The sequence below is a fragment of the Asparagus officinalis genome, chromosome 6 (genome assembly GCF_001876935.1).
Source record: "Asparagus officinalis chromosome 6, Aspof.V1, whole genome shotgun sequence".
NCBI classification, from domain to species: Eukaryota; Viridiplantae; Streptophyta; class Magnoliopsida; order Asparagales; family Asparagaceae; genus Asparagus; species Asparagus officinalis.
This window is the reverse complement of record NC_033799.1, coordinates 15,945,538-15,970,504: the sequence shown is the minus strand read 5'-3', so window position 1 is coordinate 15,970,504 and position 24,967 is coordinate 15,945,538. Positions and strand designations below refer to the sequence as shown.

Below are 24,967 nucleotides of genomic sequence, written 5' to 3'. Positions count from 1 at the left end.
TTTTGCCACATCATCTTCACATTACACTTTTAACAGTAATTTAATTTTTTTTTAAATACATCTAACATGTTACAAGTTACAATAACTAGCTTAAATTAATGTCTATTATTCAACTCTGGCCTAAAGGAAGAAAGAAGGGGGGGAAGGGGGAAATCTAACAGATAATTTAATTTTTTAAATAAACATTGTGTTTTACTTATATGCCAACATTAATGTAAATGTCATTAATAAAAAAAGTAAGCTATGATTGAAATCGACACAACAACGCCCACAGCAAATCCCTTTTCTTGGACTCGTAGCACTTCACATTGACATTGGTTACCTCTTCGAATTTGGGGCTGCTGACGGGTTCGTGGGTAGTAGTGAATTTGATGGCTCCATCGTCAGAGGGGATTTTGGGCTTGGAGAAGGGGTTTTGGATTGCGACTGAGTTATTTGAGGAGAGGAATGGGGATGGTGCTATCAAAAAAAGAGAATAATTAGTATAAATCTGAAATTAAAAGAGTTAGAACATCAGGTCTGAACGGGTGCAGTTGTGATTTCACTGCCTTAGAAGATAGAGGATCCGTCTATCACCCTGACGCAGTCGATCCTCTCCCCCCTAACGGTAAAAGCCCTCAGAAACGATCTAAAGGAAAATAATTCCGTGATTTTCATTGATTGACAAAGGTCCATTATATACATGAATTGCTACAGGATATTAGGCTAAGATTGAGGAGCCTAATAAGACTTATTAATACACGTGATATTAGGCTAAGACCTAATTAATACACGTGATATTAGGCTAAGATTGAGGAGCCTAATAAGACCTAATTAATACAAATCACTATTTCTAAATATATACATATTCTCTAAATATATACATATTCTGTCACACCCCCACAGTCGAAGCGGGAGGTTGTCGTACGCTAAGACTGTCCCTGAAATCCTGAAATAACACCAAAGGAAGACCTTTTGTGAAAATATCTGCAATCTGATAGCGCGATGGGACATGTAGGACGCGTACTTGTCCACGAGCAACTTTCTCGCGAACAAAGTGAATATCCATCTCGATGTGTTTAGTGCGTTGATGCTGAACTGGATTCCCGAAAAGATATACCGCACTAACATTATCGCAGTAGACCAATGTAGCCTTATGTATAGGACAATGTAACTCCAGAAGAAGATTGCGTAGCCAACATGACTCAGAAACCACATTGGCAACACCTCGGTATTCGGCCTCGGCACTAGATCGAGATAATGTGGCTTGGCGTTTAGAAGACCAGGAGAGTAGGTTATCACCAAGAAACACACAATAACCAGAGGTAGATCTCCTGGTATCTGGGCAACCACCCCAATCGGCATCTGTATAAGAAAGCAAAGAAGTAGTCGATGAAGGATAAAGATGCAATCCATAATGGAGTGTACCCTGAATGTAGCGCACGATGCGCCTTAGAGCATGCATATGATCATCCATCGGATTATGCATAAATAAACAGATCTGTTGTACCGCATAAGAGATGTCAGGCCTCGTGAAGGTAAGATACTGGAGAGCTCCTGCAAGGCTGCGATAGTGAGAGGGATCCTCATATGGAGTGCTAGTTTTAGCACTAAGCTTCGGTTTAGTATCAACCGGAGTAGGACAAGGCTTACAAGATGACATGCCAGCACGTTCAATAATTTCTTCTGCATACTTTTTCTGAGACAAAAATAGACCACCAGCATGTCGATTGACGGCGATACCCAAGAAGTAACTCAGTGGGCCCAAGTCTTTCATAGCAAATTCGGAGCTGAGAAGTGACATGATAGACTTGCGAAGATCATCAGAAGAAGTAATGAGGATGATATCATCCACATAAAGTAGAATGTAAGCCATATGAGTACATTTCCGGTAGATGAAGAGAGAGTTGTCTGACTTGCTCTGAGAAAACCCAATAGAAGAAACATAATCAGCAAATCGTTTGTACCAGGCTCTAGGGGCTTGCTTGAGCCCATATAACGATTTACGCAGAAGACACACATGATTAGGACGATCCGGGTCCTTAAAACCCAAGGGCTGAGGCATGTACACTGTTTCTTTGAGTTCACCATGTAAAAAGGCATTTTTAACATCCAGCTGATGAATGAGCCAAGACTTAGAGAGAGCAAGACTGAGTACTGTGCGAATAGTCGCCGGTTTAACTACCGGGCTAAAAGTTTCTCCACAATCTACGCCAACCTGTTGACCTGCACCATCACCTACAAGTCGGGCTTTATGCCTCTCAAAAGAACCGTCAGATTTTTCTTTATGTCTGAAAATCCACATAGACCGAATAACATTAACATCAGGAGGACGTGGTACTAAATCCCACGTCTTATTTATAATGAGAGCATTATATTCATCATCCATAGCCATTTTCCAATTCGGGTCTTTGAGTGCAGACACGGGGTCACGAGGAAGAGGAGATTTTTTGACACGAGTAAGAAGTCCATGATATTTTTGATTTGGTTTAAAAATACCATGTTGGCTCCTCGTAACGGGTTTGGTTTCTGAACTCGATGTGGGCTGGAAAATGGGAGGAAGAGGGAGATGTTGTGTTTGGTCAGAATGTGGCCTGAGAGCTGACTGGCCCAAGGTGGAAGAAGATGGTGCTGTAGTGGAAGAGGTGGACTGGGCCGGCTGTGGAGAAGAGGGAGTTGACTGGGAGCTAACTTGCATGTTGGGCAGGGAGGTAATGGGCCCAGTTGGCGAGCTGGGTTGCTGGGAAAATGAGTTGTCCACGGATTGGGCTAGGGAGGGAGAAGAAGAAGATGGGGCCTGCACTTGAGTTTGTGGAGTGGACTGATGTTGCAAATGGTTAATCACATAAGTTGATAATCCATTGTCAAGGAAATCATATGTTGTGGAATTAGGAGTATGCAATTTTGCGAAGGGAAATTCGGTTTCATCAAATAATACATGGCGACAAATGATAATTTTATGTGATGATAAATCATAGCATTTGTAACCACGATGATTTGAAGGATAACCCAAAAATACACAAGGTGTGGAACGAGCTTGAAGCTTATTTATCGTAGTAGAGGGGAACAGAGGATAACATAAGCAACCAAAGACTCGTAAGTGAGAGTATGATGGTTCTTTTTGGTATAGAATTTTTAGTGGCGATTGATAATCGAGAGTTTTACTTGGTAAAATGTTTAGAAGATATGTTGCCATTTGCAAAGCATGGTGCCAAAAAGATGAAGGTAGTGAAGCATGAGCTAATAAAGTGCGAATGATATTATTAATGGAACGGATTTTTCTTTCAGCTTTTCCATTTTGAGATGAAGTGTGAGGACAAGAAAAACGAAAGGAAATTCCATTAGCTTCACAAAGACTCAAAAAAGGACCATTATCATATTCTCTACCGTTGTCACATTGAATATTTTTTAATTCCCGTTCAAATTGAGTTTTGATGTAGGTTCTTAATTTGAGAAAAGTTGGATAGACTTGAGATTTTTTGGAGATAGGGTAAGTCCACAAAAATTTTGAATAGTCATCCAAAAAGAGCACATAATATTTGTGACCCAAAGAACTCAAAACAGGTGAAGTCCACAAATCACTATGCAAAATATCAAAAGGCAGATAAGTAGAGTTATGAGAATCAACAAACGGCAATTTAACATGTTTACCAAGAGGACAAGAATGACAAAGACTCGAAGTTCTAGTCTTAGTACATTCAATCAAATTATTCCGCCTAAGAGAGTCTAAAACAGTTGCGCCCGGGTGACCTAAACGGTCATGCCAAAGAGACGAAGACAAAGCTGCAAAAGTGGATGGAGAAATAGCTTGATTATGTGTGGTGGTGGTGGTGGTGATGGGATATAGCTCACCCCGACTATCACATCTCATTAGAGCCATCCCCGTCTGAAAGTCCTTCACGGAAAACCCAAAAGGATCAAATTCAACAGAAACTTGGTTATCCGTAGTGAATTTACGAACAGAAACTAAGTTTTTAATTAAATTTGGGGCATGGAGGACATTTTTCAACATGAATGGAGGGTGGGGGGGAGGTAAATTAGCACTACCAAAACCATGAATAGGAATAGAATGGCCATTTCCAACAATTATACCATTATTTTTGCTCAAATTCAAATAAGACGAGAGATTACCTTTCGCAGATGTCATATGTGATGTCGCCCCGGTGTCCATATACCAGGACGGGTCGGGCTGAGCAAGGCTGAGTGTGTGAAGGGCTGCTTCAATATCGGTTGGACTGGGCCCAGTTGTATTGAATGCTGATTGTTGTGGTTTTGGTGGTCTGGGAGCATAATTGGGCCTGGCCCAATTGTAGGAAGGATAGGGACATGGAGGAAGAGACCAAGGAGCCCACTGCTGCCATGGACCGAACTGTTGCCACTGCTGCTGTCCTCCACCGGCGCCACTGTCGTACGGCCGCCGTTCCGACTGCCCTTGCCTGAGTTCCGGCCACCGCCAGAATTTTTATGGTTTTTCTTGCCCTTGTTCCCACGATAATAATAATAATTATTATTCCGATTGTGATGATTTTGATTACCTGGGGAAGAATATTGGGTATTCATATCATCATCAGGATTGTGGGAATTTGCAACAAGGGCAGCAGGAGATGAAGGTGAGCCAGATTCACGAGCAGCCCGTTGAAGGATTGTTGATTCTTCTAGTTCCAATCTTGACTTGGCGGTTTCAAATGGTGGCAAGGGATCATGTTGTTGAATGTATGTCACAAATCCTGCATAAGAATCAGTTAGTCCCGAAATCATCTTCAGAACCAAACGAGTATTCGAGACCGGAGCATCAACATTCGCCAATTGATCGGCTAGAAGTTTGAGGCGGTTGCAATAGGCTTTGGTGGTAGGAAAATCCTCCAAATTTGTGTTCGTGAATTGGTTCTCGAGGTGGACAGCCCTCGAGTGTTTGTTGTCTTGGAAAATAGCAGCAATTCTTTTCCAACACTTCTCGGCCGAGTCATCTATCACAATAATGGAATTGAGAATATCTTGTGATACAGTGGCATACATCCATTGTAACACGGCCGCATCAAGACGATGCCAAAGATCGGGGTCTGCTTCTTTAGCATCATATGCCGCCTTCTTAGCCTTTTCATCGGTAGGAGGAACGATGTGATCAAGCACGTTATGGACACGGGCTTGAACTTTGAATAGGGCTGCCCAAGAAATGTACAGGCTTGAATCATTGTCTAACGTGACTGGAAGGAGAGATTTCACGTTGTTGATTGCTAAAGCCGGGTGAAACTTGGGTTGTTCGGCCATTGAGGGCGGTGGTTAGGGAGGAGGGGAGCGGAAGAAAGCAAAGAGAGGTGGTGACAATGGCGACTAGGAGGAGGAGGGAAGAGAAAACCTCTCTGATACCATAAAGGAAAATAATTCCGTGATTTTCATTGATTGACAAAGGTCCATTATATACATGAATTGCTACAGGATATTAGGCTAAGATTGAGGAGCCTAATAAGACCTTATTAATACACGTGATATTAGGCTAAGACCTAATTAATACACGTGATATTAGGCTAAGATTGAGGAGCCTAATAAGACCTAATTAATACAAATCACTATTTTCTAAATATATACATATTCTCTTAATATATACATATTCTGTCATTATCTATCTCCACCTTGTTCTTCGATGCAATAAGCATGTCATCCATATATAAAAGGAGATAGATATAATCACCTCCATGAAGCTTCCGAATGTAAACACAATAATCATAGTCGCTTCGGGAAAACCCATGCTTTAGCATGAAGGAGTCAAATTGCTTGTACCACTGTCGAGGAGATTGCTTCAATCCATAAAGTGACTTCCTCAAGCGACATACATGATGCTCCTTATCCTTAACCTTGTAGCCTTCAGGTTGATGCATGTAGATCTCTTCATCTAAGTCTCTGTGTCAGAAGGCCGTCTTGACATCGAGTTGTTCCAGCTCAAGATCACCATGAGTAACAATACTCAGTAGCACCCGAATAGAAGTGTGTTTCACCACCGAAGAAAATATCCCATTGTAATCCACACCCTCTCTTTGTGCAAACCCCTTAGCCACTAGCCTCGCCTTGTACCTCGTACCACCGAGCTCTGAAGGATCTTCCTTTCTTTATACAGTCACTTATAACCTATAGCTTTCTTTCCTACGGGTAATGGGACCACCTCCCATGTTTGGTTCTTCCGGAGAGATTCCATCTCCTCCTCTATCGTAGCCAACCAACTCTCGTTATCTCTATCCTGAATAGCTTCCTTGAAGGAGACCGACTCATCTTCCTCCACCGAGAATGCGTACTCAACCAAATTAACCTACCCATAGTGCTTTAGGGGTTGATCAGCCCCCAGCTTCTGTACCTGCTTGTATGCTCGCCTTGGCCTAGTAGAAGCCAAGCTATCCTCGAGCTGTTGTTGTTGTAGTGCATGTGTATTCTCCTGATGAACCTCCTCCTGCTCAAGCTCATCATCTACCTGATTTCCACTTGAACATGACTACAACTGGTTGGTCTTTAGGTTCTATATCAATAACCTGGGACTTAGAATTCCCAACAGTCTCAACACCATCATCCTTGGGCACCCTAGCAATTATGGACTTCTCATCAAAGGTAACATCCCTGCTAATCATGAACTTCGAATCTTCTGTACACCAAAGGTGATAGGCTTTTACACCCTTTGCATACCCCAAGAAAATTACCATCTTGGCCCTCGCGTCAAGCTTTCCCTCGTTAACGTGATAGTAGGCGGTACATCCAAAGATTCAGAGCCTATTATAATCTGCATGCTCCCCTGACCACACCCGATAGGGTGTATCACCGTCCAATATCGAATATGGAGATCGATTTACTATATAGCAAGCTGTAGCAATCGACTCTGCCCACCATTCTTTACCCAAACCAGCATAAGATCGCATACTCACTGTTTTCTCCCGCAGTGTTCGGTTCAGTCTCTCCGCAACCCTATTTTGCTGTAGTGTAGATCTAACTGTCCAGTGTTTGGCAATCCCCTCCTGATCACAGAACTTCTTGAAGGCACCATATGTATACTCTGTACCATTGTCAGATCTCAATGTCTTCAATTTCTTTCATGTCCTGTTCTCAATCATCGCCTTTCACTTCTTGAATGTCTCAAGTACCTCATTCTTATGCTTCAGAAAATAAATCCAAGCATATCTCGAATGATCATCTATGAATGAGACAAAATATCTGGAACCATCCTTAGAAGTTCTCGAAGCCGGACCCCAAATATCCGTGTGCACAAAATCTAGAATCCTTCTGCTCTTTTGATTGCTTCTCAGAAATTGAATCGTGTGCGTCTTTCCATACACACAGTCCTTACAAAAATCCATACAAGGCTTCTTCAGATTCTTCAGCAAACCCTCCTTACCAAGCAGATCCAAATCCTTCTCTGATATGTGTCCAAGCCGCCTATGCCTTAACCGTGTGTGCTCACATGGGTCTCCACCATTTCCATCAGTTCCAACCGCTGCATCTCCTGTCACCGTTGTATCCAAGAGAGTATATAGGTTGCCGTGACAAATGCCCTTCATCGCTACTAAGGAACCCCGAACAACCCTCTTCACTCCGTTCTCTGTTATAATCTTGCAACCCCCGGAGTCCAAAGCACTAACTGAGATAAGATTCTTTCGCAAGTCGGGAACGTGTCTTACATCCGTCAAGGTTCAAACCACTCCATCATACATCTTGATCTTGATATCGCCTAGCCCCACCGTTTTACAAGCATGGTTATTCTCCATCAATACGGTTCCACCATTAATGCTCCTGTAGGTAGTAAACCACTTTCTATTTGGACGCATGTGGTAAGAGCAATCAGAATCAAGCATCCACTTTCCGGAGGTATCCTCGCCACCCGTGACGACATAGCATACCTTATCGCTCTCTTCCCCTGAAGCGTAGCTCGCCTCTTCTTTGCCTTCTCGTCTTTCAATCTTGTTGTTGTTCTTCTTCCCACCTACTCTCTTGTTAGGACAATTGACTTTAAAATGCCCTAGCTAACCGCATTTGAAACGCAGTCTTTCCGCAAGAGGTCTTGATTTTGATCTAGACTTTCATTCCTTGTCTTTTCCTCACTCATTTCCCCTTCCTCTGGCGAAGAACCCCTGCGCTTGTTCTTTGTTACCACCAGTGGTCATATCACTAGTTGCAATTTTTCGAAGATCGTCTGCTAGAAGCACCGTTCTAGTCTCATCCATCGATAAACTATCACCCACAAGCATCAGTGTTTAAACCAGATTCTCATAAGACTTCGGCAGAAATAAAAGTAGTAGAAACGCCTGATCCTCATCTTCTACAGTCACATCGATGTCCTTCAAATCCGATATTATCCTATCGAACTTGTTAATGTATTCCCGGATTGATGAGCCTTCCTCCATCTTGCAAGTGTACAATTTGGATTTTAAATAGATCCGGTTTGTTAGACTCTTAGTCATGAAAGTGCTCTCTAACTTTAACCACACGTCCGCAGTCGTTTTCTCTCCATCTACCAAGAAAGCCACATCCCTTTTAAGACATAGGATAATCGACGCTTGTGCTTCCAAATCTAGCTCTTCTCAATCCTCATCAGACATATCATTGTGCTTCTTCTATTTTCCCGTCAAAGCTTTGTGCAACTTTTGTGAAATCAACGAGTTTTTCATTTGCATCATCCAATAGGAGAAATCATTCTTCCCATTGAACTTTTCGATCTCGTACTTTCCAACTTTAACTGTTTTACTTGTTGACGCCATTCTCCGCTTGTATAAATAAATCCGCTTCTCTCAGGAATTCCAACAAATACCTTGTGTCAACCACCACCTCAGATCAGTAGCTCAACCACCGCCAATCTGAATAAGGGCTCTGATACCAATTGTTAGGCACAGAGTCACGTCCTCACGCCGCGGAAGCGATATCACCTGAGAGAGAGCCCTGACTTTCGTTTTCATAAAAGCACAAGTCAACATTTATATTCTCGTTTCTCAAAGGAAACTAGAATAGCTAGTGAAATTCTTGTTTCTCAAAGAAAACTAGAATAGAAAGTAAAATATTTCATCAAATGGAAATATACACTCTTCCTCTCATCAGTTCTAACACTGAAATGTCGAGGGAACCTACAAGCAATGACAAACTCACAGTTAAGATAATACAGACATGAGATTTACGTGGTTCAGCAAACTTGCCTACGTCCACGGGAGAGGGTTTTTACTATGAGGAGAATACCAAACTATTACAAGTTCACTCTTCCTCTCTCTTTCTTTTCCTCTCAAATTCTGATTTTTCCCCACACTTTCCTCTTCTCTCTTCCTCTCTCTCAAATTCTGATTTTTCCCCACACTTTCCTCTTCTCTCTTCCTCTCTATTTATAGGAAACCAAGAGGGTGTGGGTTGGACAAGAGAGCATGGCTCTCCCATGCTTGTACCATCTCTTCTCTCTTCCTCTCTATTTATAGGAAACCAAGAGGGTGTGGGTTGGACAAGAGAGCATGGCTCTCCCATGCTTGTACCATGGGTGTGGGTTGGATAAGAGAGCATGGCTCTCCCATGCTTGTACCCTAGCATGGGCAAGAGCATGGTCTTGTACCCTTGTACCCATATTCACACATAACGTATGAGTTAACTTGTCGGGCCAAGCATGAGGAAGAACTGAAAATTCCGCAGAAACTCCTTCAAAATTTCGCACACATACAACAGAAAGATCAACACTAACACTGAAGTGAGGCTTCAACAACTAAATTAGATTTTTTTTTTTGAGGACTCACCTGAACTAAAAGTTCCTGGAGGAAGCAGAGCCATGACAAGTGCTGATGCTGAAAGGATAATGACACCCATGATCTCCACTCGTTGAATAAGCCACTGATTTGCTGCAGAATTTTGGAAAAATGGACTGGCATTGTTATCAACGAGCATCAGCATTTTAGTGAAAAACCGTTCTTCCTCCTTGAATGCTCTTATTATTTTCGCTCCCGATATGGATTCAGCTAGATGATTTGCTATAAAAGATCTCGTTGTCCCCTCGATTCTCATTAACTCCTTTGCAGAAGCTAAGTAGTACCTCTGAGAAATCAAAGCATGGTGACCAATAATTTTCCTAAATAACTAAACATAAGAGCATTAAGATCGTAGATCTATTTGATACCTGCAAGCGGATAGTTATGTAAACAATTGGTACGGTGACGAGCAAAATTTGCCAGGTAACAGAACCCACCACCCCGATATTGCTAAATGCAGTTAAAATGGCACAGAAGGTGTATACTAAACTGAATGGCACATCAAAGTCCACAATACTTAAATCATAAGAAGCCTGTATGGAGATAAAATAAAAGAATTGGAAACTTAGGCTGAACCTGAAATTGAGGAGACCATGTCATATGGCTAAAGTCCCGAGCTTTGTAATTCTTACCCGACTGAGTATCCTACCAATAGGAGTGGAGTCGAAGAATGACATCGGAGCATGGAACAGTGAATTTAGCAGATGAGAAAATAAAGATTTCGAGGATTGAAGACCAAGAACAACTACGAATACGGATCTCAACAGCAAGAAGAATGTTGCAGTAAGCCCAATTTCCAAGTACACTGAGATCAACCGCGATGTGGCTACTCCAGGATTTTGAACACTAAAAGCCAGCCACGAGTTCTGTGAGATTTGCCCAGCAACGAATATCACATGAGAAATAGCAGCAAGAGAGGCATATACGAAACCCTTATTCTGTTTCAAGTACTGAAGGCAAGGCATTAGACCTCCATCCCCTGTTTTTTTCTCCTCTTGCTTAATCAATTGATCCACTCCCATTGTTTTCATCAACTTTGGTTGTTTAATGTCATGGGTGTTACCGGTGCTTCTTCTTGTAGATCTCTTATCCTTTTCCAGCGAAATTATTTGGCCGAACTTTTCAGACCCAGCAGCTTCTTTGTGTGCATTGACTAAACCTTGAAATTCTTTGCAGGATGCCGATAGTTCGTTGTAAGAAGCAACAAATATAATTTCCCCATCCAACATCAACTGAAATTACATAGTTTAACTAACAGTCAGACTTGCATGTCAATTTGTTAACAGATTAACAATCAGGTTAAATTAGAATCCTGTAATTCCTTGAAATTGATAATTCCCAAATAACAGATTTTAAAAGAAACATTTCCAGGATTAGGTACAAAACTTATGCAAATAACAGTCTTGTATTATGTTGTATTGTCATATTTGATACCCTCTAATGATATTTGGCTAACACCTGTCTGTTTCCAATTGTAGAATTGGCAGCAGGTTGACAGATTCAGGCAAACTGGATGGCGATCGACCGCGTTCGTGCACGAGGCTTACTGGGCGTCAGTTTTGGTGGCGGTCGACCGCCGCCAGAGCTCGATGGATCGCGATCGACCGTGGCGGTCGACCGCCGAAGCGGTTTGGGTCTGGGTTCTGTTTCCAGACCCGTTTCGTTTGTGAGTTGTATATAAACCCTAAACTCATTTCTAGGGTTAAGCAAGGGTGATTTTGAGCTGCTGAAAGGGGATTTCTAGGGCTTCTTTTGTTGGAGTCTATTGGAGAGATCAATTGGTCTTGCAAGAGGGTTTTGGGTAAGATTTGTAACTCTAATTTGTATTCCCCTTGATTTCCATTAGTAAATCTTCCCCCTCCTTGCCCCGTGGACGTAGGAATATTGCCGAACCACGTATATCTTGTGTTCTTGCTGAGATTGGTTAGCTTGTGTTATTTGTGGTCTACTATTGTTCTTGTGTGTGCTTTTGTATTTGTCTAATCGGGCTTCCGCGGCGCACAACAAGTGATATCAGAGCTCCGGGTTGGATTTGGGAGTTTTGTTCGAAGGATTCACTGTTGGATTCTTGGTTGAAGAGTAGATCTACAATATGGTTGAAACAAGCAGGGCTAGTTCAAGTGCTACTAGTACATCGGGGTTGGCGTTGACAAAGGTGATCCAAAATTTGAACATCAATAACACTAAAATTGATGTCCCAAAGTTCGACGGTAAGATTAACTTTAGTTTATGGAGGTGTCAAGTAATGGACGCCTTAGATGCACAAAATTTAGAGAAGACTCTTGAGAGTTTCAAGAGAAACCCGAGGAGATTGATGATAGGGTTTGGAAAAAATACACAGTAGGGCTTGTGGGGTTATTCGGTCACGCCTAACGCCGGATCTTATCTATGATGTGATGAATGAGACGTCGGCAAAGAGATTGTGGGAAACGCTCAATGAAAAATATTTGACGAAGAGCATTGAGAATCGGCTTCACTTGAAGAAAAGGTTCTACCAATTTAAGATGAAGAGGGGAGTTTTCATTCGGGAGCATGTTAACAACTTCACAAAGCTAATTTCGGATATGGCCAATGTAGATATCATGGTGGAGGATGAAGATAAGGCGATGTTATTATTGTGTTCGTTGCCGGATGATGAATTTAGTAATTTTGTTCTCACTATGATAAATGGGCGAACTACAGTTTGCTACAAGGAGGTGACCTCGGTATTGGTGAATTATGAGCTGAGGAAGAATGATTGTGAGCCTTCCGAGAAGGCATCGGGTGATGCATTAGCAGTTCGTGGTCATAGTCCAAACCGTCAAAGGTTCAACCGCTCAAAATCAAAGAATAGGGGTGGCCATAAAAGTGTTGGTAGAAATCAATGTGCCTTTTGCAAAGAAGAGGGACATTGGAAGAATGAATGCCCAAAGTTAAAGGATAGAGCCGGGAAGCAAAGGGGGAAAGCTGTACAAGCTTCAGAGGTGAATGTTGCCAAGTTTGTTGGCAACACTTCAGATTCGGATTCTTCCGGTTATTCTTGTCCCGCACTGCCGTCTGTTTGTTATGCCGACTCTACGGAGTGGATGCTTGATTCGGGAGCTACATTTCACATTTTCCCTAAGAGGGATTGGTTTACCAACTTTGAGGAGTTGGAGAGAGGAGACGTGGTGCTCATGGGGGAACGATCACGTTTGTCCTATTAGTGGGATTGGCTCAGTCAGAATCAGAATGCATGACGGGGTGACTAGGGAATTGAAAGAAGTGAGGTTCGTGCCGCAGTTGACGAAGAACATCATTTCTCTTGGGACTTTGGAGGCATCCGGCTATAGAGTGATCTTAGAAGATGCTAGTTTGAAGGTCATGAAGGGGTCCATGGTAGTGATGCGAGGTGTCAGGGAAAACAGCCTATACTACTTGAAGGGCAAGACGATTACAGGGGGTCTGGCTGCTTCTATCACCACAGAGGAGGACACTACCACACTATGGCACATGAGGCTTGGACACACAGGTGAAAAGTACCTACAGTCATTGGCAAAACAGGGGCTATTGAAAGGTGCAAAGACCTGCAAGATGGAGCTGCGTGAGCATTGTATTCTTGGGAAGAAGACTAAAGTGAAGTTTGGCACCGAAATTCACAACACCCAAGGTATATTAGACTACATTCACACAGATGTTTGGGGCCCTTCTAAGCACACATCGCTTGGTGGGGCAAATTATTTTGTCACTTTCATTGATGACTATTCCAGGAGGAATTGGGTATATACCATGAAGCATAAACATGAGGTCCTGGATATATTTGTGGAGTGGAAGAAGAAAGTGGAGCTGCAGACAGGTAGAAAGGTGAAGACTCTTCGTTCAGACAATGGTGGAGAGTACAAGAGTGATTCATTTCTACAGTTTTGTCGGGATCACGGTATTAGAAGACACTTCACAGTTAGAGAGACACCGTAACAGAATGGGGTGGCAGAGAGGCTGAACCGTACCTTGCTGGAGAAGGTGCGATGTATGATGACGCAGAGTGGATTGGCTAGATCTTTTTGGGCCGAGGCATTAGTTTATGCGAGCCATCTCGTTAACAGGTTGTTGTGCACTGCGATAGAGGGGAAGACCCCTATGGAGCGTTGGTCTGGTTCTGTGGCTAATGATTATGAGACTCTTCGGATATTTGGGTGTCCAGCTTATTTTCATTTTAGTAATGGGAAGTTGAATCCGAGAGCGAGGAAGGCTATCTTTGTGGGATTCAGAGAATGTGTCAAAGGCTTCAAATTATGGGATCCAGAAGACAAGAAGATGGTCATTAGCAGAGATGTCACATTTGATGAGGCGTACATGATGAAGCCTTGAGTTCCTCAGCAGGTGGACGAAGATCAGACAGGAAGGATATCGCAGCAGGTGGAGGATGATGTGACTCCACCCACTCCAATCAGCACTGTGTCCATTGAGACTCCTACAGAGGTGGCACTAGAAGGAGATGAGATGACAGTCGGGCATTATTTAGAGGATACAGTTAATGGTGAGGCTCAGGAGCAGGGTCATGCTCAGGGGTCCATTGCAGCAAACAGACCGAGGAGAGAGATTCGTCGGCCAACAAGATACGATGATGTCATGGTGCCATATGCTTTATCTGTGGAGGTTGTTGATGATTTTATTCCTGCCACATTCAGGGAAGCAGAGTCTGTTAGCCCTTATGTTTTGATGATGTTCTTACAACCACCATTATCGGTACTAATGGCTTATTGAGTGTAAATGTAGTAAACTCATTTGTCAAGCTCGTTAGTGCCATTAATGGAGGATGGATGGAATATATGCTACAACGAAGATATCCAAAGGAGGAGGAGGCCAAGAGATGAAGCAACGTTATTTCAAGAACGACAAATTCGATCAAAAGCTTCATCCGATTCAAGCTATATCAAAGCTCAAGTATATTGCTCTCTATATAAGGATATTAGCTTTCTTTTTTTTTCTCTCTAGTGCTAGATTGTAGGCAAAGAGTTACTGAGTTTACTTGAAGCTATTGGGAATCACACACACGTTTTTAGACTTGTGCTTTTAAGCGTTTTTCACAAAATACTATTTTTCACAAGTATGAGTACCTATCTGCAAAATTCTTTTTCCAAGCAGTTTGTTTTTAGTATTAAAAATATTTTACAAAGTTTCAGAATTTTCAGGGGTCAAATAAATATTTTACAAATATTTCAAATTGGTCAAAATCAGATTTCAGAAAATATCAGAAATCGGTCGACCGGTCCGGTCGACCGATCCGATGACCTTTCTTCAGTACGTTTCCAGAGTGTCGTCGGTCGACCGGTACGGTCGACCGAATTTTCAATCTTTAATCGGTCGACCGTGCCGGTCAACCGATGAGTCTCTGAGTGTTTTACCAAATTTCCTTAGCTTCTCGCGGTCGACCGAATTTTTCGGTCGGTCGACCGAAGGCATTTTTCGGTCAACCGAAATTTCCTTCGGTCAACCGATTTTTGCCTCTGGTCAGCCGCGACTTTTTTAAACGGTCATTTACATCGAACATTGTGCTTTCACTTGTTAGTGATTGGCACAGTCTGTGATGAGGGTCTGAAGAAGAGATTATTATCTCATTTGGGAAGATTGGGTTTTGTTTTAAAATGATTTAAACTTTTCTATAAAAACCCCCCAGACCTCTTCTTCTTCCTGAGCCCTAACGTTTGAAAAACCAGAGAGCTTTTTCTGTTTCCTGAGCAAATTTTCAAAACTCTGTTTTTCTCTCTATTTCAAGTGTGATTCACCTCCCAGCTTCAGTATACATTCTCTTTGCTATAAGGGTTGTGTAAAGAGAGGTTCTTGCATTTCTTTCTTCTGCTGTGTGCGTGAGATCTGTGGAGATCTACTGTGAGGGAGTGTGATCTGTGAGATCAAACTGTGTAGTGAGAGAGATCTGTGGAGATCGCTGTGTAGACGAAGTTCCGGCTTCCAAACCGGGTGTGTAGTGGATTTCTCCTCGAGAGTGGGGAGCGGGGACGTAGGCCAGATGGCCGAACCTCGTTAACACATCGCGCGTCAAGGATAACGAACTTCTAACCTTATCTCTCTTACTTTTATCGCATTTCTGTTTTGTGGTTTGCTTGTGCTATTTTTTAATTGCATATTAGAGCCTCTTGACCCTAATCACCCCCCCTCTAGGGTCCAACAGAGTCCAGCTCTGATTCCATTAGGTGGAGGAATGCTATGGAGGAGGAGATGCAATCTCTTCAGAAGAACGACACTTGGGAACTTGCACAACTACCTAAGGGTAAGAAAGCTATTGGTTGCAAGTGGGTGTATGCTAAGAAGGAGGGATCTTCTATTGGGGACATTCAGTTCAAGGCCAGATTGGTTGCCAAGGGATATGCACAGCTTGAAGGTGTTGATTACAACGAGGTGTTTTCACCCGTTGTGAAGCATTCGTCGATTCGGATACTATTGGCATTGGTGGCACAACTGGACTTAGATTTGGTCCAAATGGACGTGAAGACGACCTTTCTACATGGAGACTTAGATGAGGAGATCTACATGACACAATCTATAGGGTTTAAAGCTGTAGGAAGGGAAATTTTAGTGTGCAAATTGATGAAATCTTTTTACGGACTGAAGCAATCACCGCGACAGTGGTATAAGAGATTTGATAGCTTTATGATTGGCCGAGGGTACACGAGGAGCCCTTATGACCCGTGCGTTTATATGCACAAGCTACAGGATGGTGAGCATATTTATTTGTTATTGTATGTTGATGATATGCTCATAGCTTCCAGGAACACTTCAGCTATTGGGAAATTGAAAAAGGAGCTGTCATCTGAATTTGAGATGAAGGACCTGGGAGAGGCTAAGAAGATACTGGGTATGGAGATTAAGAGAGACAGGGTGAAGGGGAGATTGAAGCTAACACAGAGGAGTTACTTGCAAAAGATGCTAAAGAAATTCAGTTTTGAGGGCAATACCAAGGTGGTGAGTACTCCATTAGCTCCCCACTCTAAGCTTTCAGCTTTGATGTCACCAGTTTCAGTGGAGGATAGGGACTACATGTCCAAAGTTCCGTATGCCAGTACAGTGGGTAGCTTGATGTATGCTATGGTGTGTACGAGGCCAGATTTGTTACAGGCAGTGAGCATGGTATCTAGGTACATGCATAACCCCGGGAAGGGGCATTGGGAGGCCGTGAAGTGGATTCTACGATATATTAAGGGTACCGTGGATGTTGGGTTGATATTTACGAAGAATGATGAGACAGGGCAGGATTGTATTGGCTACGTGGATTCAGACTATGTCGGAGATCTTGATAAGCGTCGGTCCACTACAGGTTATGTTTTTACATTGGCTAGTGCACCGGTGTGTTGGAGATGCATTCTTCAGTCTACAGTAGCGCTTTCTACTACGGAGGCGGAATATATGGCGGTGACTGAAGCAGTGAAGGAGGCTTTGTGGCTACATGGCTTGTTGAATGATTTAGGGATTGCACAGGAGACCATTCAGGTACATTGTGATAGTATGTCAGTTATCTATTTGGCGAAGAACCAAGTCTACCATGCACGCACGAAGCACATTGATGTCAGATTTTACTTTGTACGTGACGTATTAGATGATGGTGATGTCACGTTGGAGAAGGTCCACACTAAGGATAACCCTGCTGATATGTTGACCAAAGTTGTATCAGGTGTGAAGTTTGGTCATTGCTTGAACTTGTTGAATATTCTTCATTATTGAGGCCGTTGGCGACCATTTGGATGAACTACGTTCGGCTTGATTCTTTGGGCAAGAGGATACGTAGGCAGTCTTGCAGATACAGCCGGTTGAATTGATTGGGGGTGCTTTGGTGTCGGCTCAGTTTTGGCAAACGTTCGCCGAGGTGGAGATTTGTAGAATTGGCAGCAGGTTGACAGATTCAGGCAGACTGGGTGGCGGTCGACCGGGGCGGTCGACCGCGTTCGTGCACGAGGCTTACTGGGCGTCAGTTTTGGTGGCGGTCGACCGCCACGGTCGACTGCAGAGTTTCTACCGCCGAAGCGGTTTGGGCCTGGGTTCTGTTTCCAGACCCGTTTCGTTTGTGAGTTGTATATAAACCCTAAACTCGTTTCTAGGGTTAAGCAAAGGTGATTTTGAGCTGCTGAAAGGGGATTTCTAGGGCTTCTTTTGTTGGAGTCTATTGGAGAGATCAAGTGGTCTTGTAAGAGGGTTTTGGGTAAGATTTGTAACCCTAATTTGTATTCCCCTTGATTTCCATTAGTAAATCTTCCTCCTCCTTGCCCCGTGGACGTAAGCATATTACCGAACCACGTATATCTTGTGTTCTTACTGAGATTGGTTGGCTTGTGTTATTTGTGGTCTACTATTGTTCTTGTGTGTGCTTTTGTATTTGTCTAATCGGGCTTCCGCGGCGCACAACACCAATCCGCACTACTTTTCTGAGGGATTTAAGATTCTTATATCAGAAAAATGTAACAAATAACACAAGTGCAATTAATAATATAAAATGAATGTAAAAAGTAGTTGAAAGCTGATACGAGAACCAACCAAAATGGAGTTAAACGCAGAAAGGAAGTCAACTTGGTGAGTCACCAACAAGACTGTTTTATTCGACAAAGCTCCAAGGACATATTCCTGCATTCAGTTCAAATGAGTTTTTCATTAACATCTCGGAAAGTATAGTCACATTAAAAAGAATGACCAAATTATAGTTACATTAAAAAGTCTAGTTGAGGTACGAGCATCAACGGCACTAAAAGGATCATCAAGGAGATAGATATCCGCATCCTGATATAAGGCACGAGCGAGTTGAACGCGTTGCTTCTGTCCTCCACTGAGATTTATCCCTCTTTCTCCGATTTCAGTAAGATCTCCACAGGGTAACATCTCAATGTCCTTAAGTAAACAACATTTCTCTAATGTTTCCTGATATCTCTGCTCATCCATCAGAGAACCAAACAGAATGTTGTCTTGGATTGTTCCTGTCTGGATCCATGCATTTTGAGAAACATATGCAATTCTCCCATTAACTTGAATCTGCAGGTTCAAGGATGAAGAGTTTAAAAAAGCTGTAGATTTCAGAATGCTCTTTGATGAGAATCCATGTCCAATCATATAAAAGACAGATAAGTAATCCATCAACATCAGGTGGAACTTACCAGTTCCTTTTAACAATAGTCCGCAATAAAAGTGACAGCTGACAATGGTAACAATCAAGTCTTCTAAAATAGATGTGATAAGAGTAAAAACTATAATCCTCAATGCTCATCACAATTTCGGAGTTTTGGTGTAGTGGTATTAGAGTAACCAAGGTGTTGGGATTTTTAGATCTCGCAAAAACCCCGAAAAACCATCAAACGTAGCAAATAGAAGCACGCGAGATTTAATGTGGAAAACCCTCAACAGGAAAAAACCACGGGATTAAAATCAATCTACTATCACCACCAAATTATACTTTTTTTACACAGACAAAGGCTGCCAAACCCTCTCGCTCTCCTTCTCTCTACTCTTCTTGGTTTTTCCTCCAACAATAGAAGAATATATATAGGGAAACCAAAATCCTACCTCTAGCCTAACTTCCTAATTAGAATAGGATTCAAACTCCTAATCATGATGAAACTCAGTCTCCTAATCATGATAGATCTCTAATTCTATCTAATTCTCATGAAGTTATACAAAGAATCAAATACATAATCCTAACAATCTCCACCTTAAATTTGATTCACAAACTCCCTTGAAGATATATCATCGTCATCTTGAAACTTTGTCACTCCCGCTAGAGTCTTCTATTTCTTTCGCACTTTCATCTGTCTCGTTGTGGTGCCTCCACCTCAACGAAAAATCTCCAAGTGTCTCAACGGCTTTGGAAAAACTCACTCTCTTCTTCTTGTTCTTCACCTCTCCCTTGTGGACAAGAGTCTGAGAAGAGTAATCTATCTTGTTCTTCACCTCTCCCTTGTGGACAAGAGTCTGAGAAGAGTAATCTACACCATTAACGGATCGCCCATCTAAATAGCAAATATGAAAGAGTAATCTACACCATTAACGGATCGCCCATCTAAATAGCAAATATGATTGCTATTCTTCCTCCCTCATAAAATTAAATCATCATATTTATACACTTTGCATCACTCTCCTTCACCCATATACTTGTACCCACGCGATGCTATCTCACCCAATGAAATTAAATTAGCACCACATGATGACACATATCTCACATGATGAAGAATTCTAACCTTCCCAGTGTGAATCTTGAGGTGAACACTTCCAACACCTTCAACCTTTATCTTCTCATTGTTTTCAACAATCACATCATCAAATTCTTCATCTATTTTTAATGTGTCAAAATAATTTTTGTTGTTGTAAACGTGCATAGAGGTTACAGAATCTAACACCCAAGTGTTACTCGCATCAGTACCTGTACTCTGCATCAACAACACTACATCTTCATCATACACAACCACCAAGGAGTCTGCCTTCTTCTCATTTTCTTAAAGCTTCATCTGTCTAATACTCTTCAAATCATGACGCATCTGGGAACATCTGAACTGAATGTGACAATTCTCTCAGCAATAATAGCACTCCCTTTCGCTGTCATCTCGGCCCGAGATTTTAACTTTCCTCGATAACTGTCACATCTCCCCTTACTCCTCCCTCGATTAGAACCTTCAAAAGCTAGTGCACTCTCACCACCATTAGATGTGCTCTCCTTTCCCATCATTCTTTCATTCTCATGTAGGAGTGCTGTCACATCATCAAACTTTAAAGTTTACTTCCCTGCAATTATCGTCAATTAACAGCTTGTACGACTTTGGCAAGGAAAGCAATAGGAGTAGCGCATGCTCTTCTTCTTTAATCTCCTCATCAATAATCATAAGTTGGCAAACTAGCTGATTAAATATATTGATGTGGTCTTGAATTGTAGTACTTTCTTCCATCTTCAACGAATAAAGCTCCATCCTCAAACACAATCGGTTAGTCATCGACTTTGACGCATAAATCCCCTCGAGCCTTTCCCACAGCACCCTTTGTGTGGTCTCTTGCATAACATTATACTTGATCTCGGGGGTGAGTGCCACACGAATTGTGCTAATTGTCCTCTTTTGTATGGAACTCCATTCAGCATCCTTCAATCCTTTAGATTTATTCTCCTCCAAAGCTTGATCAACACCCTGCTGCACAAGAATATCTTGAACCGTGCACTGTTATACTATAAAATTTATCTTGCTATTGAATAGCAGGATATCGAACTTCGGACCCGAAGAAGTCATCATCCTCTGACCGCAATCAAAATTCAAATTAGTCACTGTAGAGATTGAGTTTGATAAAACTGACATTAGAAACGAACTCAGCATGTTGAAAAACCCCAGGAACTGTTCCTGGATCACCAAAATCCGTATCCAAATCCTCGATCAAAAGACAAATCAATCTCAACCATCAGATCTGTGTGAACAATATCCTACCACTACAGTATTTGCTACAATGCCTTTCCTCCTTTTATCCCTTTGATGTTGATCACCACGCTTCGACCGTTGACACCTTCACCAATCGCACACCGGTCAAACCTCCACGAACCGTCGAACCCCGCTCTGATACCACTTGTTGGGATTTTTAGATCTCGCAAAAACCCCAAAAAACCATCAAACGTAGCAAATATAATCACACGAGATTTAACGTGAAAGACCCTCAACAGGAAAAAACCATGGGATTAAAATCAATCCACTATCACCTCCAAATTATAATTTTTTGCACGGACAAAGACTACCAAACCCCCCCCTCTCTCTCTCTCTCTCCTTCTATTTACTCTTCTTGGGTTTTCCTCCAACAATAGAAGAATATATATAAGAAAACCAAAACCCTATCTCTAGCCTAACTTCCTAATTAGTTTCCTCCAACAATAGAAGAATATATATAAGAAAACCAAAACCCTATCTCTAGCCTAACTTCCTAATTAGAATAGGATTCAAACTCCTAATCATGATGACCAAAACCCTATCTCTAGCCTAACTTCCTAATTAGAATAGGATTCAAACTCCTAATCATGATGAAACTCAATCTCCTAATTATGATAGATCTCTAACCCTATCTAATTCTCATAAAGTTATACAAAGAATCAAATACACAATCCTAACACAAGGTTCAATTCCTACCAGCCATGAATTTAAAACAAATTTTTAAAAAAGAATTTGTGACCGCCGCATGTGACCAAGTTTCTCATCACAACTTTAAAGGTTTTGGTGCAATAGCAGGGGCTTTAAGGAGAAGCCTAGAAAGCTTTTGCCGGGAAGAGACACTAAATTGTGACTAATGTAAAGACAATTGTGGTAGTGGAAATAGAAGTACCTCTCCTTCTGTGTGCGAAATCTCCCCTAGAATTGCTGCCAAAAGAGTAGACTTTCCGGAACCAACCTCGCCGCAAATTGCCACCTTTTCCCGGTTGCACACCTCCAAGTTTATATTCCTTAACGTAGGCTTCACTGAATTGTCACCCCAACAAAAACTCGCTGACTCAATCACAATTCGAGCCTCATGATCCGCTGAGTATTTCCTTTTAAAATGCATATTCTGCAGCTCAGGTGCATCAAGGAACTTAACAATTCGGGCAAAAGCTACCTTCGCCTGAATCACAACTCCGATAACTTCAGGAATTTGCCTTATTGGCTCCTGAACAAGTCGGAGTATTGATATAAACGTGAAAACATTTCCTGCATAAAGGGGAACACTGAGAAAATAACACGTCGCGAAAGTAGCAGCTGACACCACTAGAGGAGACGCCAAAAGGAGGAAGTTAGCATAAGCTTTACGAAGCTGCGACGCGACCAACCATTTAAACTCAGTTTTTCTCAGACCTTCTAAAGATTTTCTGAAATGCGATTCCCAAGCGTAAAGCTTCAACACTTTGATGTTTGAGAGAGCCTCGGAAGTAGCTTTGAGCCTCGCATCCTGAGCGACCATGAGCCTCGTCTGAAATTTATGCTGAAGCTTCGCCAGCGGCGTGTTACAAGCAATGGTCAGTACGATAACAACCATGGCTGGGATCGCCGCAAGGCCCACAGAATTGAATAGAATCATCACGGCGATGCAGAGCTGAAGACCCATCGACCATATCTGATGAAACCAAAATGGGAACTCGCCTACTCTGTAAGAGTCTACCGCAAGGTAGTTCATAATCTCCCCAGATGAATGTACTTGTTTCGCAGAGTTCGATAATTTCAGTTGCTTACGGAAAATGGCTGCCGATAGCAAAGACCTCACCCGCATTCCAATTCTTCGGGTACGAAAGAACCACTGCCTTTGCGATAAGGACTCCAAGAACTTAGCAAGAAATAGGCACAAAACCAGGACATAACCTTTGTATCTTTGAGCTTCTCCTCCCCAGGAAACATCGACGAAGGCATTGAGAATCACAGGCCCTGCTGAAAGTGAGAGTACTTTAACTAGTGCGCAGAAACCGCTGACCAAGATTTCTTTTCGATGGCAATAAACGATTGCCCTCCAAATCGTCCGGGATTCAATCTGCTCGGTCTGTCTTTGTTTGTTGAGCTCACCAAGAAATGAGTAGTAGCAGTTCTCGGTTCGATCGTCCTCATCCAGTGTAGGAATATCCTTCTCCTGTAATGGTTTTTTGTACCCTGATTTCAACAGAGGATTCAGCCACCAAAATGACATTCTACTGAAAAATCCAGCATTGGTAAGAGAAGACACAGGCTCATCTGAACCTGATGAACCATTCAGAGGCCTGTAAAGTGAACCGATACTGTCCATTGGTTCACAACAAACCAAGTAACTCGTATACTGAATATGATGTCTGAAACAGTTGGGGCAAAAAAAAAAAAAACAGAGATCAGCAGCCAATCATTTGAACAAATGGGTTCTTCATCAATATCAGAATATCAAAGAATTTGAAAAGATAACCGCATGGATTCATACCCAAGAGTTCAAAAAGGAAAAGGTGTAACGAAGTTGTTCCATCTGCAAGCACTAGTTTTTTTAATATGTGATGAAAGAGGTGCACTCATTATAATGATTGCACATTGCCCACGGGGTAATTTCTTAATCTACTTTTTTGTTTAAAGGAAGTTTGTTGAGGAATAATTGGTACGTATCGCACGTGCCCCCACCATTTTTTCAGCATTTTGTCCCATCTGGGATTCGGCTAGAGCTAGGTGCTGTTTCGTTCACCCAGCATAAAATCCTAGATGCTTTTCACCCAATCATGCAGTGGCTCCACATGCTATTATTACACACGTGGATAAAGCTATATGCAATGCCATTCAAAGAGTGTTTCCAAATACTCGGCATCGCTATTGTAAATGGCATCTTGGCAAGCACATGGTTGATCATTTATTATCTCTACAAAAGTTGCATGGAGAAGAGTTTGCGAACTACTTTAATAGATGGTGGCATAGCAAGACAATTGAAACATGTATTCAACAATGGGATGAGTTAAAAGAAAAGTTCAATATAGAAGAAAATGAGGAAGGTTGGTTACAAACCATGTACAGAAATAGAACACATTGGGTTCCATGCTATCTCAAAGATACTTTCTTTGTAGGAATGACATCAAGCCAACGTAGTGAAAGTATAAATGCCTTCTTTGACACATACGTCAACTCTCAAACATTGTTGCCCGACTTTGTTGAGCAATAAGATAAAGCAATATTGTCATGCCGTTCTCAAGAATTAAGTGAAGATTGTGCTACTTTGAATACAAAGCCTGTGATGCATCTAAACCATCCGATTGAGATTCAAGCTGGAGAGTCATATACAAGAGCTATATTTGAGAGGTTTCAAGATGAGCTTAAGGCTTCTGTATCTTTGTTTCATGATGATATGGGAAAAGAAGAATCAATTTCTAAATACATAGTTGGCTCGCTCTCTACTGAAAGAAGTGTATGGGAGCATGTAGTTTATAATCAAAATGAACAGAGAATAACATGTACATGTGCTATGTTTGAGACTGATGGAATATTATGTAGGCGTGCCATTCATATTATGATATCAAATCAGTTAGTAAGAATTCCTGAAGAATACATTATGCATAGATGGACAATGAATGCAAGACACCGTAATATTGGAGTCTCTAATGTGTTGCTGGAAAAAAACTTTAATAATAATATAGAACAATGGAGTACTTTGCGCTCTTGGGCGTTGAGAGCAAAATTTAATAACGTGATGGAATGGGCACCTGAATCACCTATGGTCTTTGATAAAATAGATACATTTTTTTCTAACTTGATGGAAAAACATGAAAAAGATATCAGTGCTAAGCAAATCAAGGGGAC

The 24,967-nt window shown here is 41.9% G+C and overlaps 1 protein-coding gene across 1 annotated transcript in view; it reads right to left on the bottom strand.

Moving 5' to 3' along the window:
• The window catches only part of LOC109845019 (ABC transporter C family member 10-like), a 58,398-nt gene extending 34,709 nt beyond the window's left edge, over positions 1 to 23,689 (bottom strand). The window contains exons 1-7 of the mRNA XM_020414204.1: positions 23,613 to 23,689; positions 22,026 to 23,490; positions 18,399 to 18,719; positions 18,231 to 18,317; positions 10,361 to 10,960; positions 10,097 to 10,261; positions 9,720 to 10,014 (exon numbers count right to left, since the gene is read on the bottom strand). Coding sequence (XP_020269793.1) covers positions 9,720 to 10,014; positions 10,097 to 10,261; positions 10,361 to 10,960; positions 18,231 to 18,317; positions 18,399 to 18,719; positions 22,026 to 23,447 — 2,890 coding nt within the window. The 5' untranslated portion in view covers positions 23,448 to 23,490; positions 23,613 to 23,689. The remainder of the gene's footprint in view (positions 1 to 9,719; positions 10,015 to 10,096; positions 10,262 to 10,360; positions 10,961 to 18,230; positions 18,318 to 18,398; positions 18,720 to 22,025; positions 23,491 to 23,612) is intronic.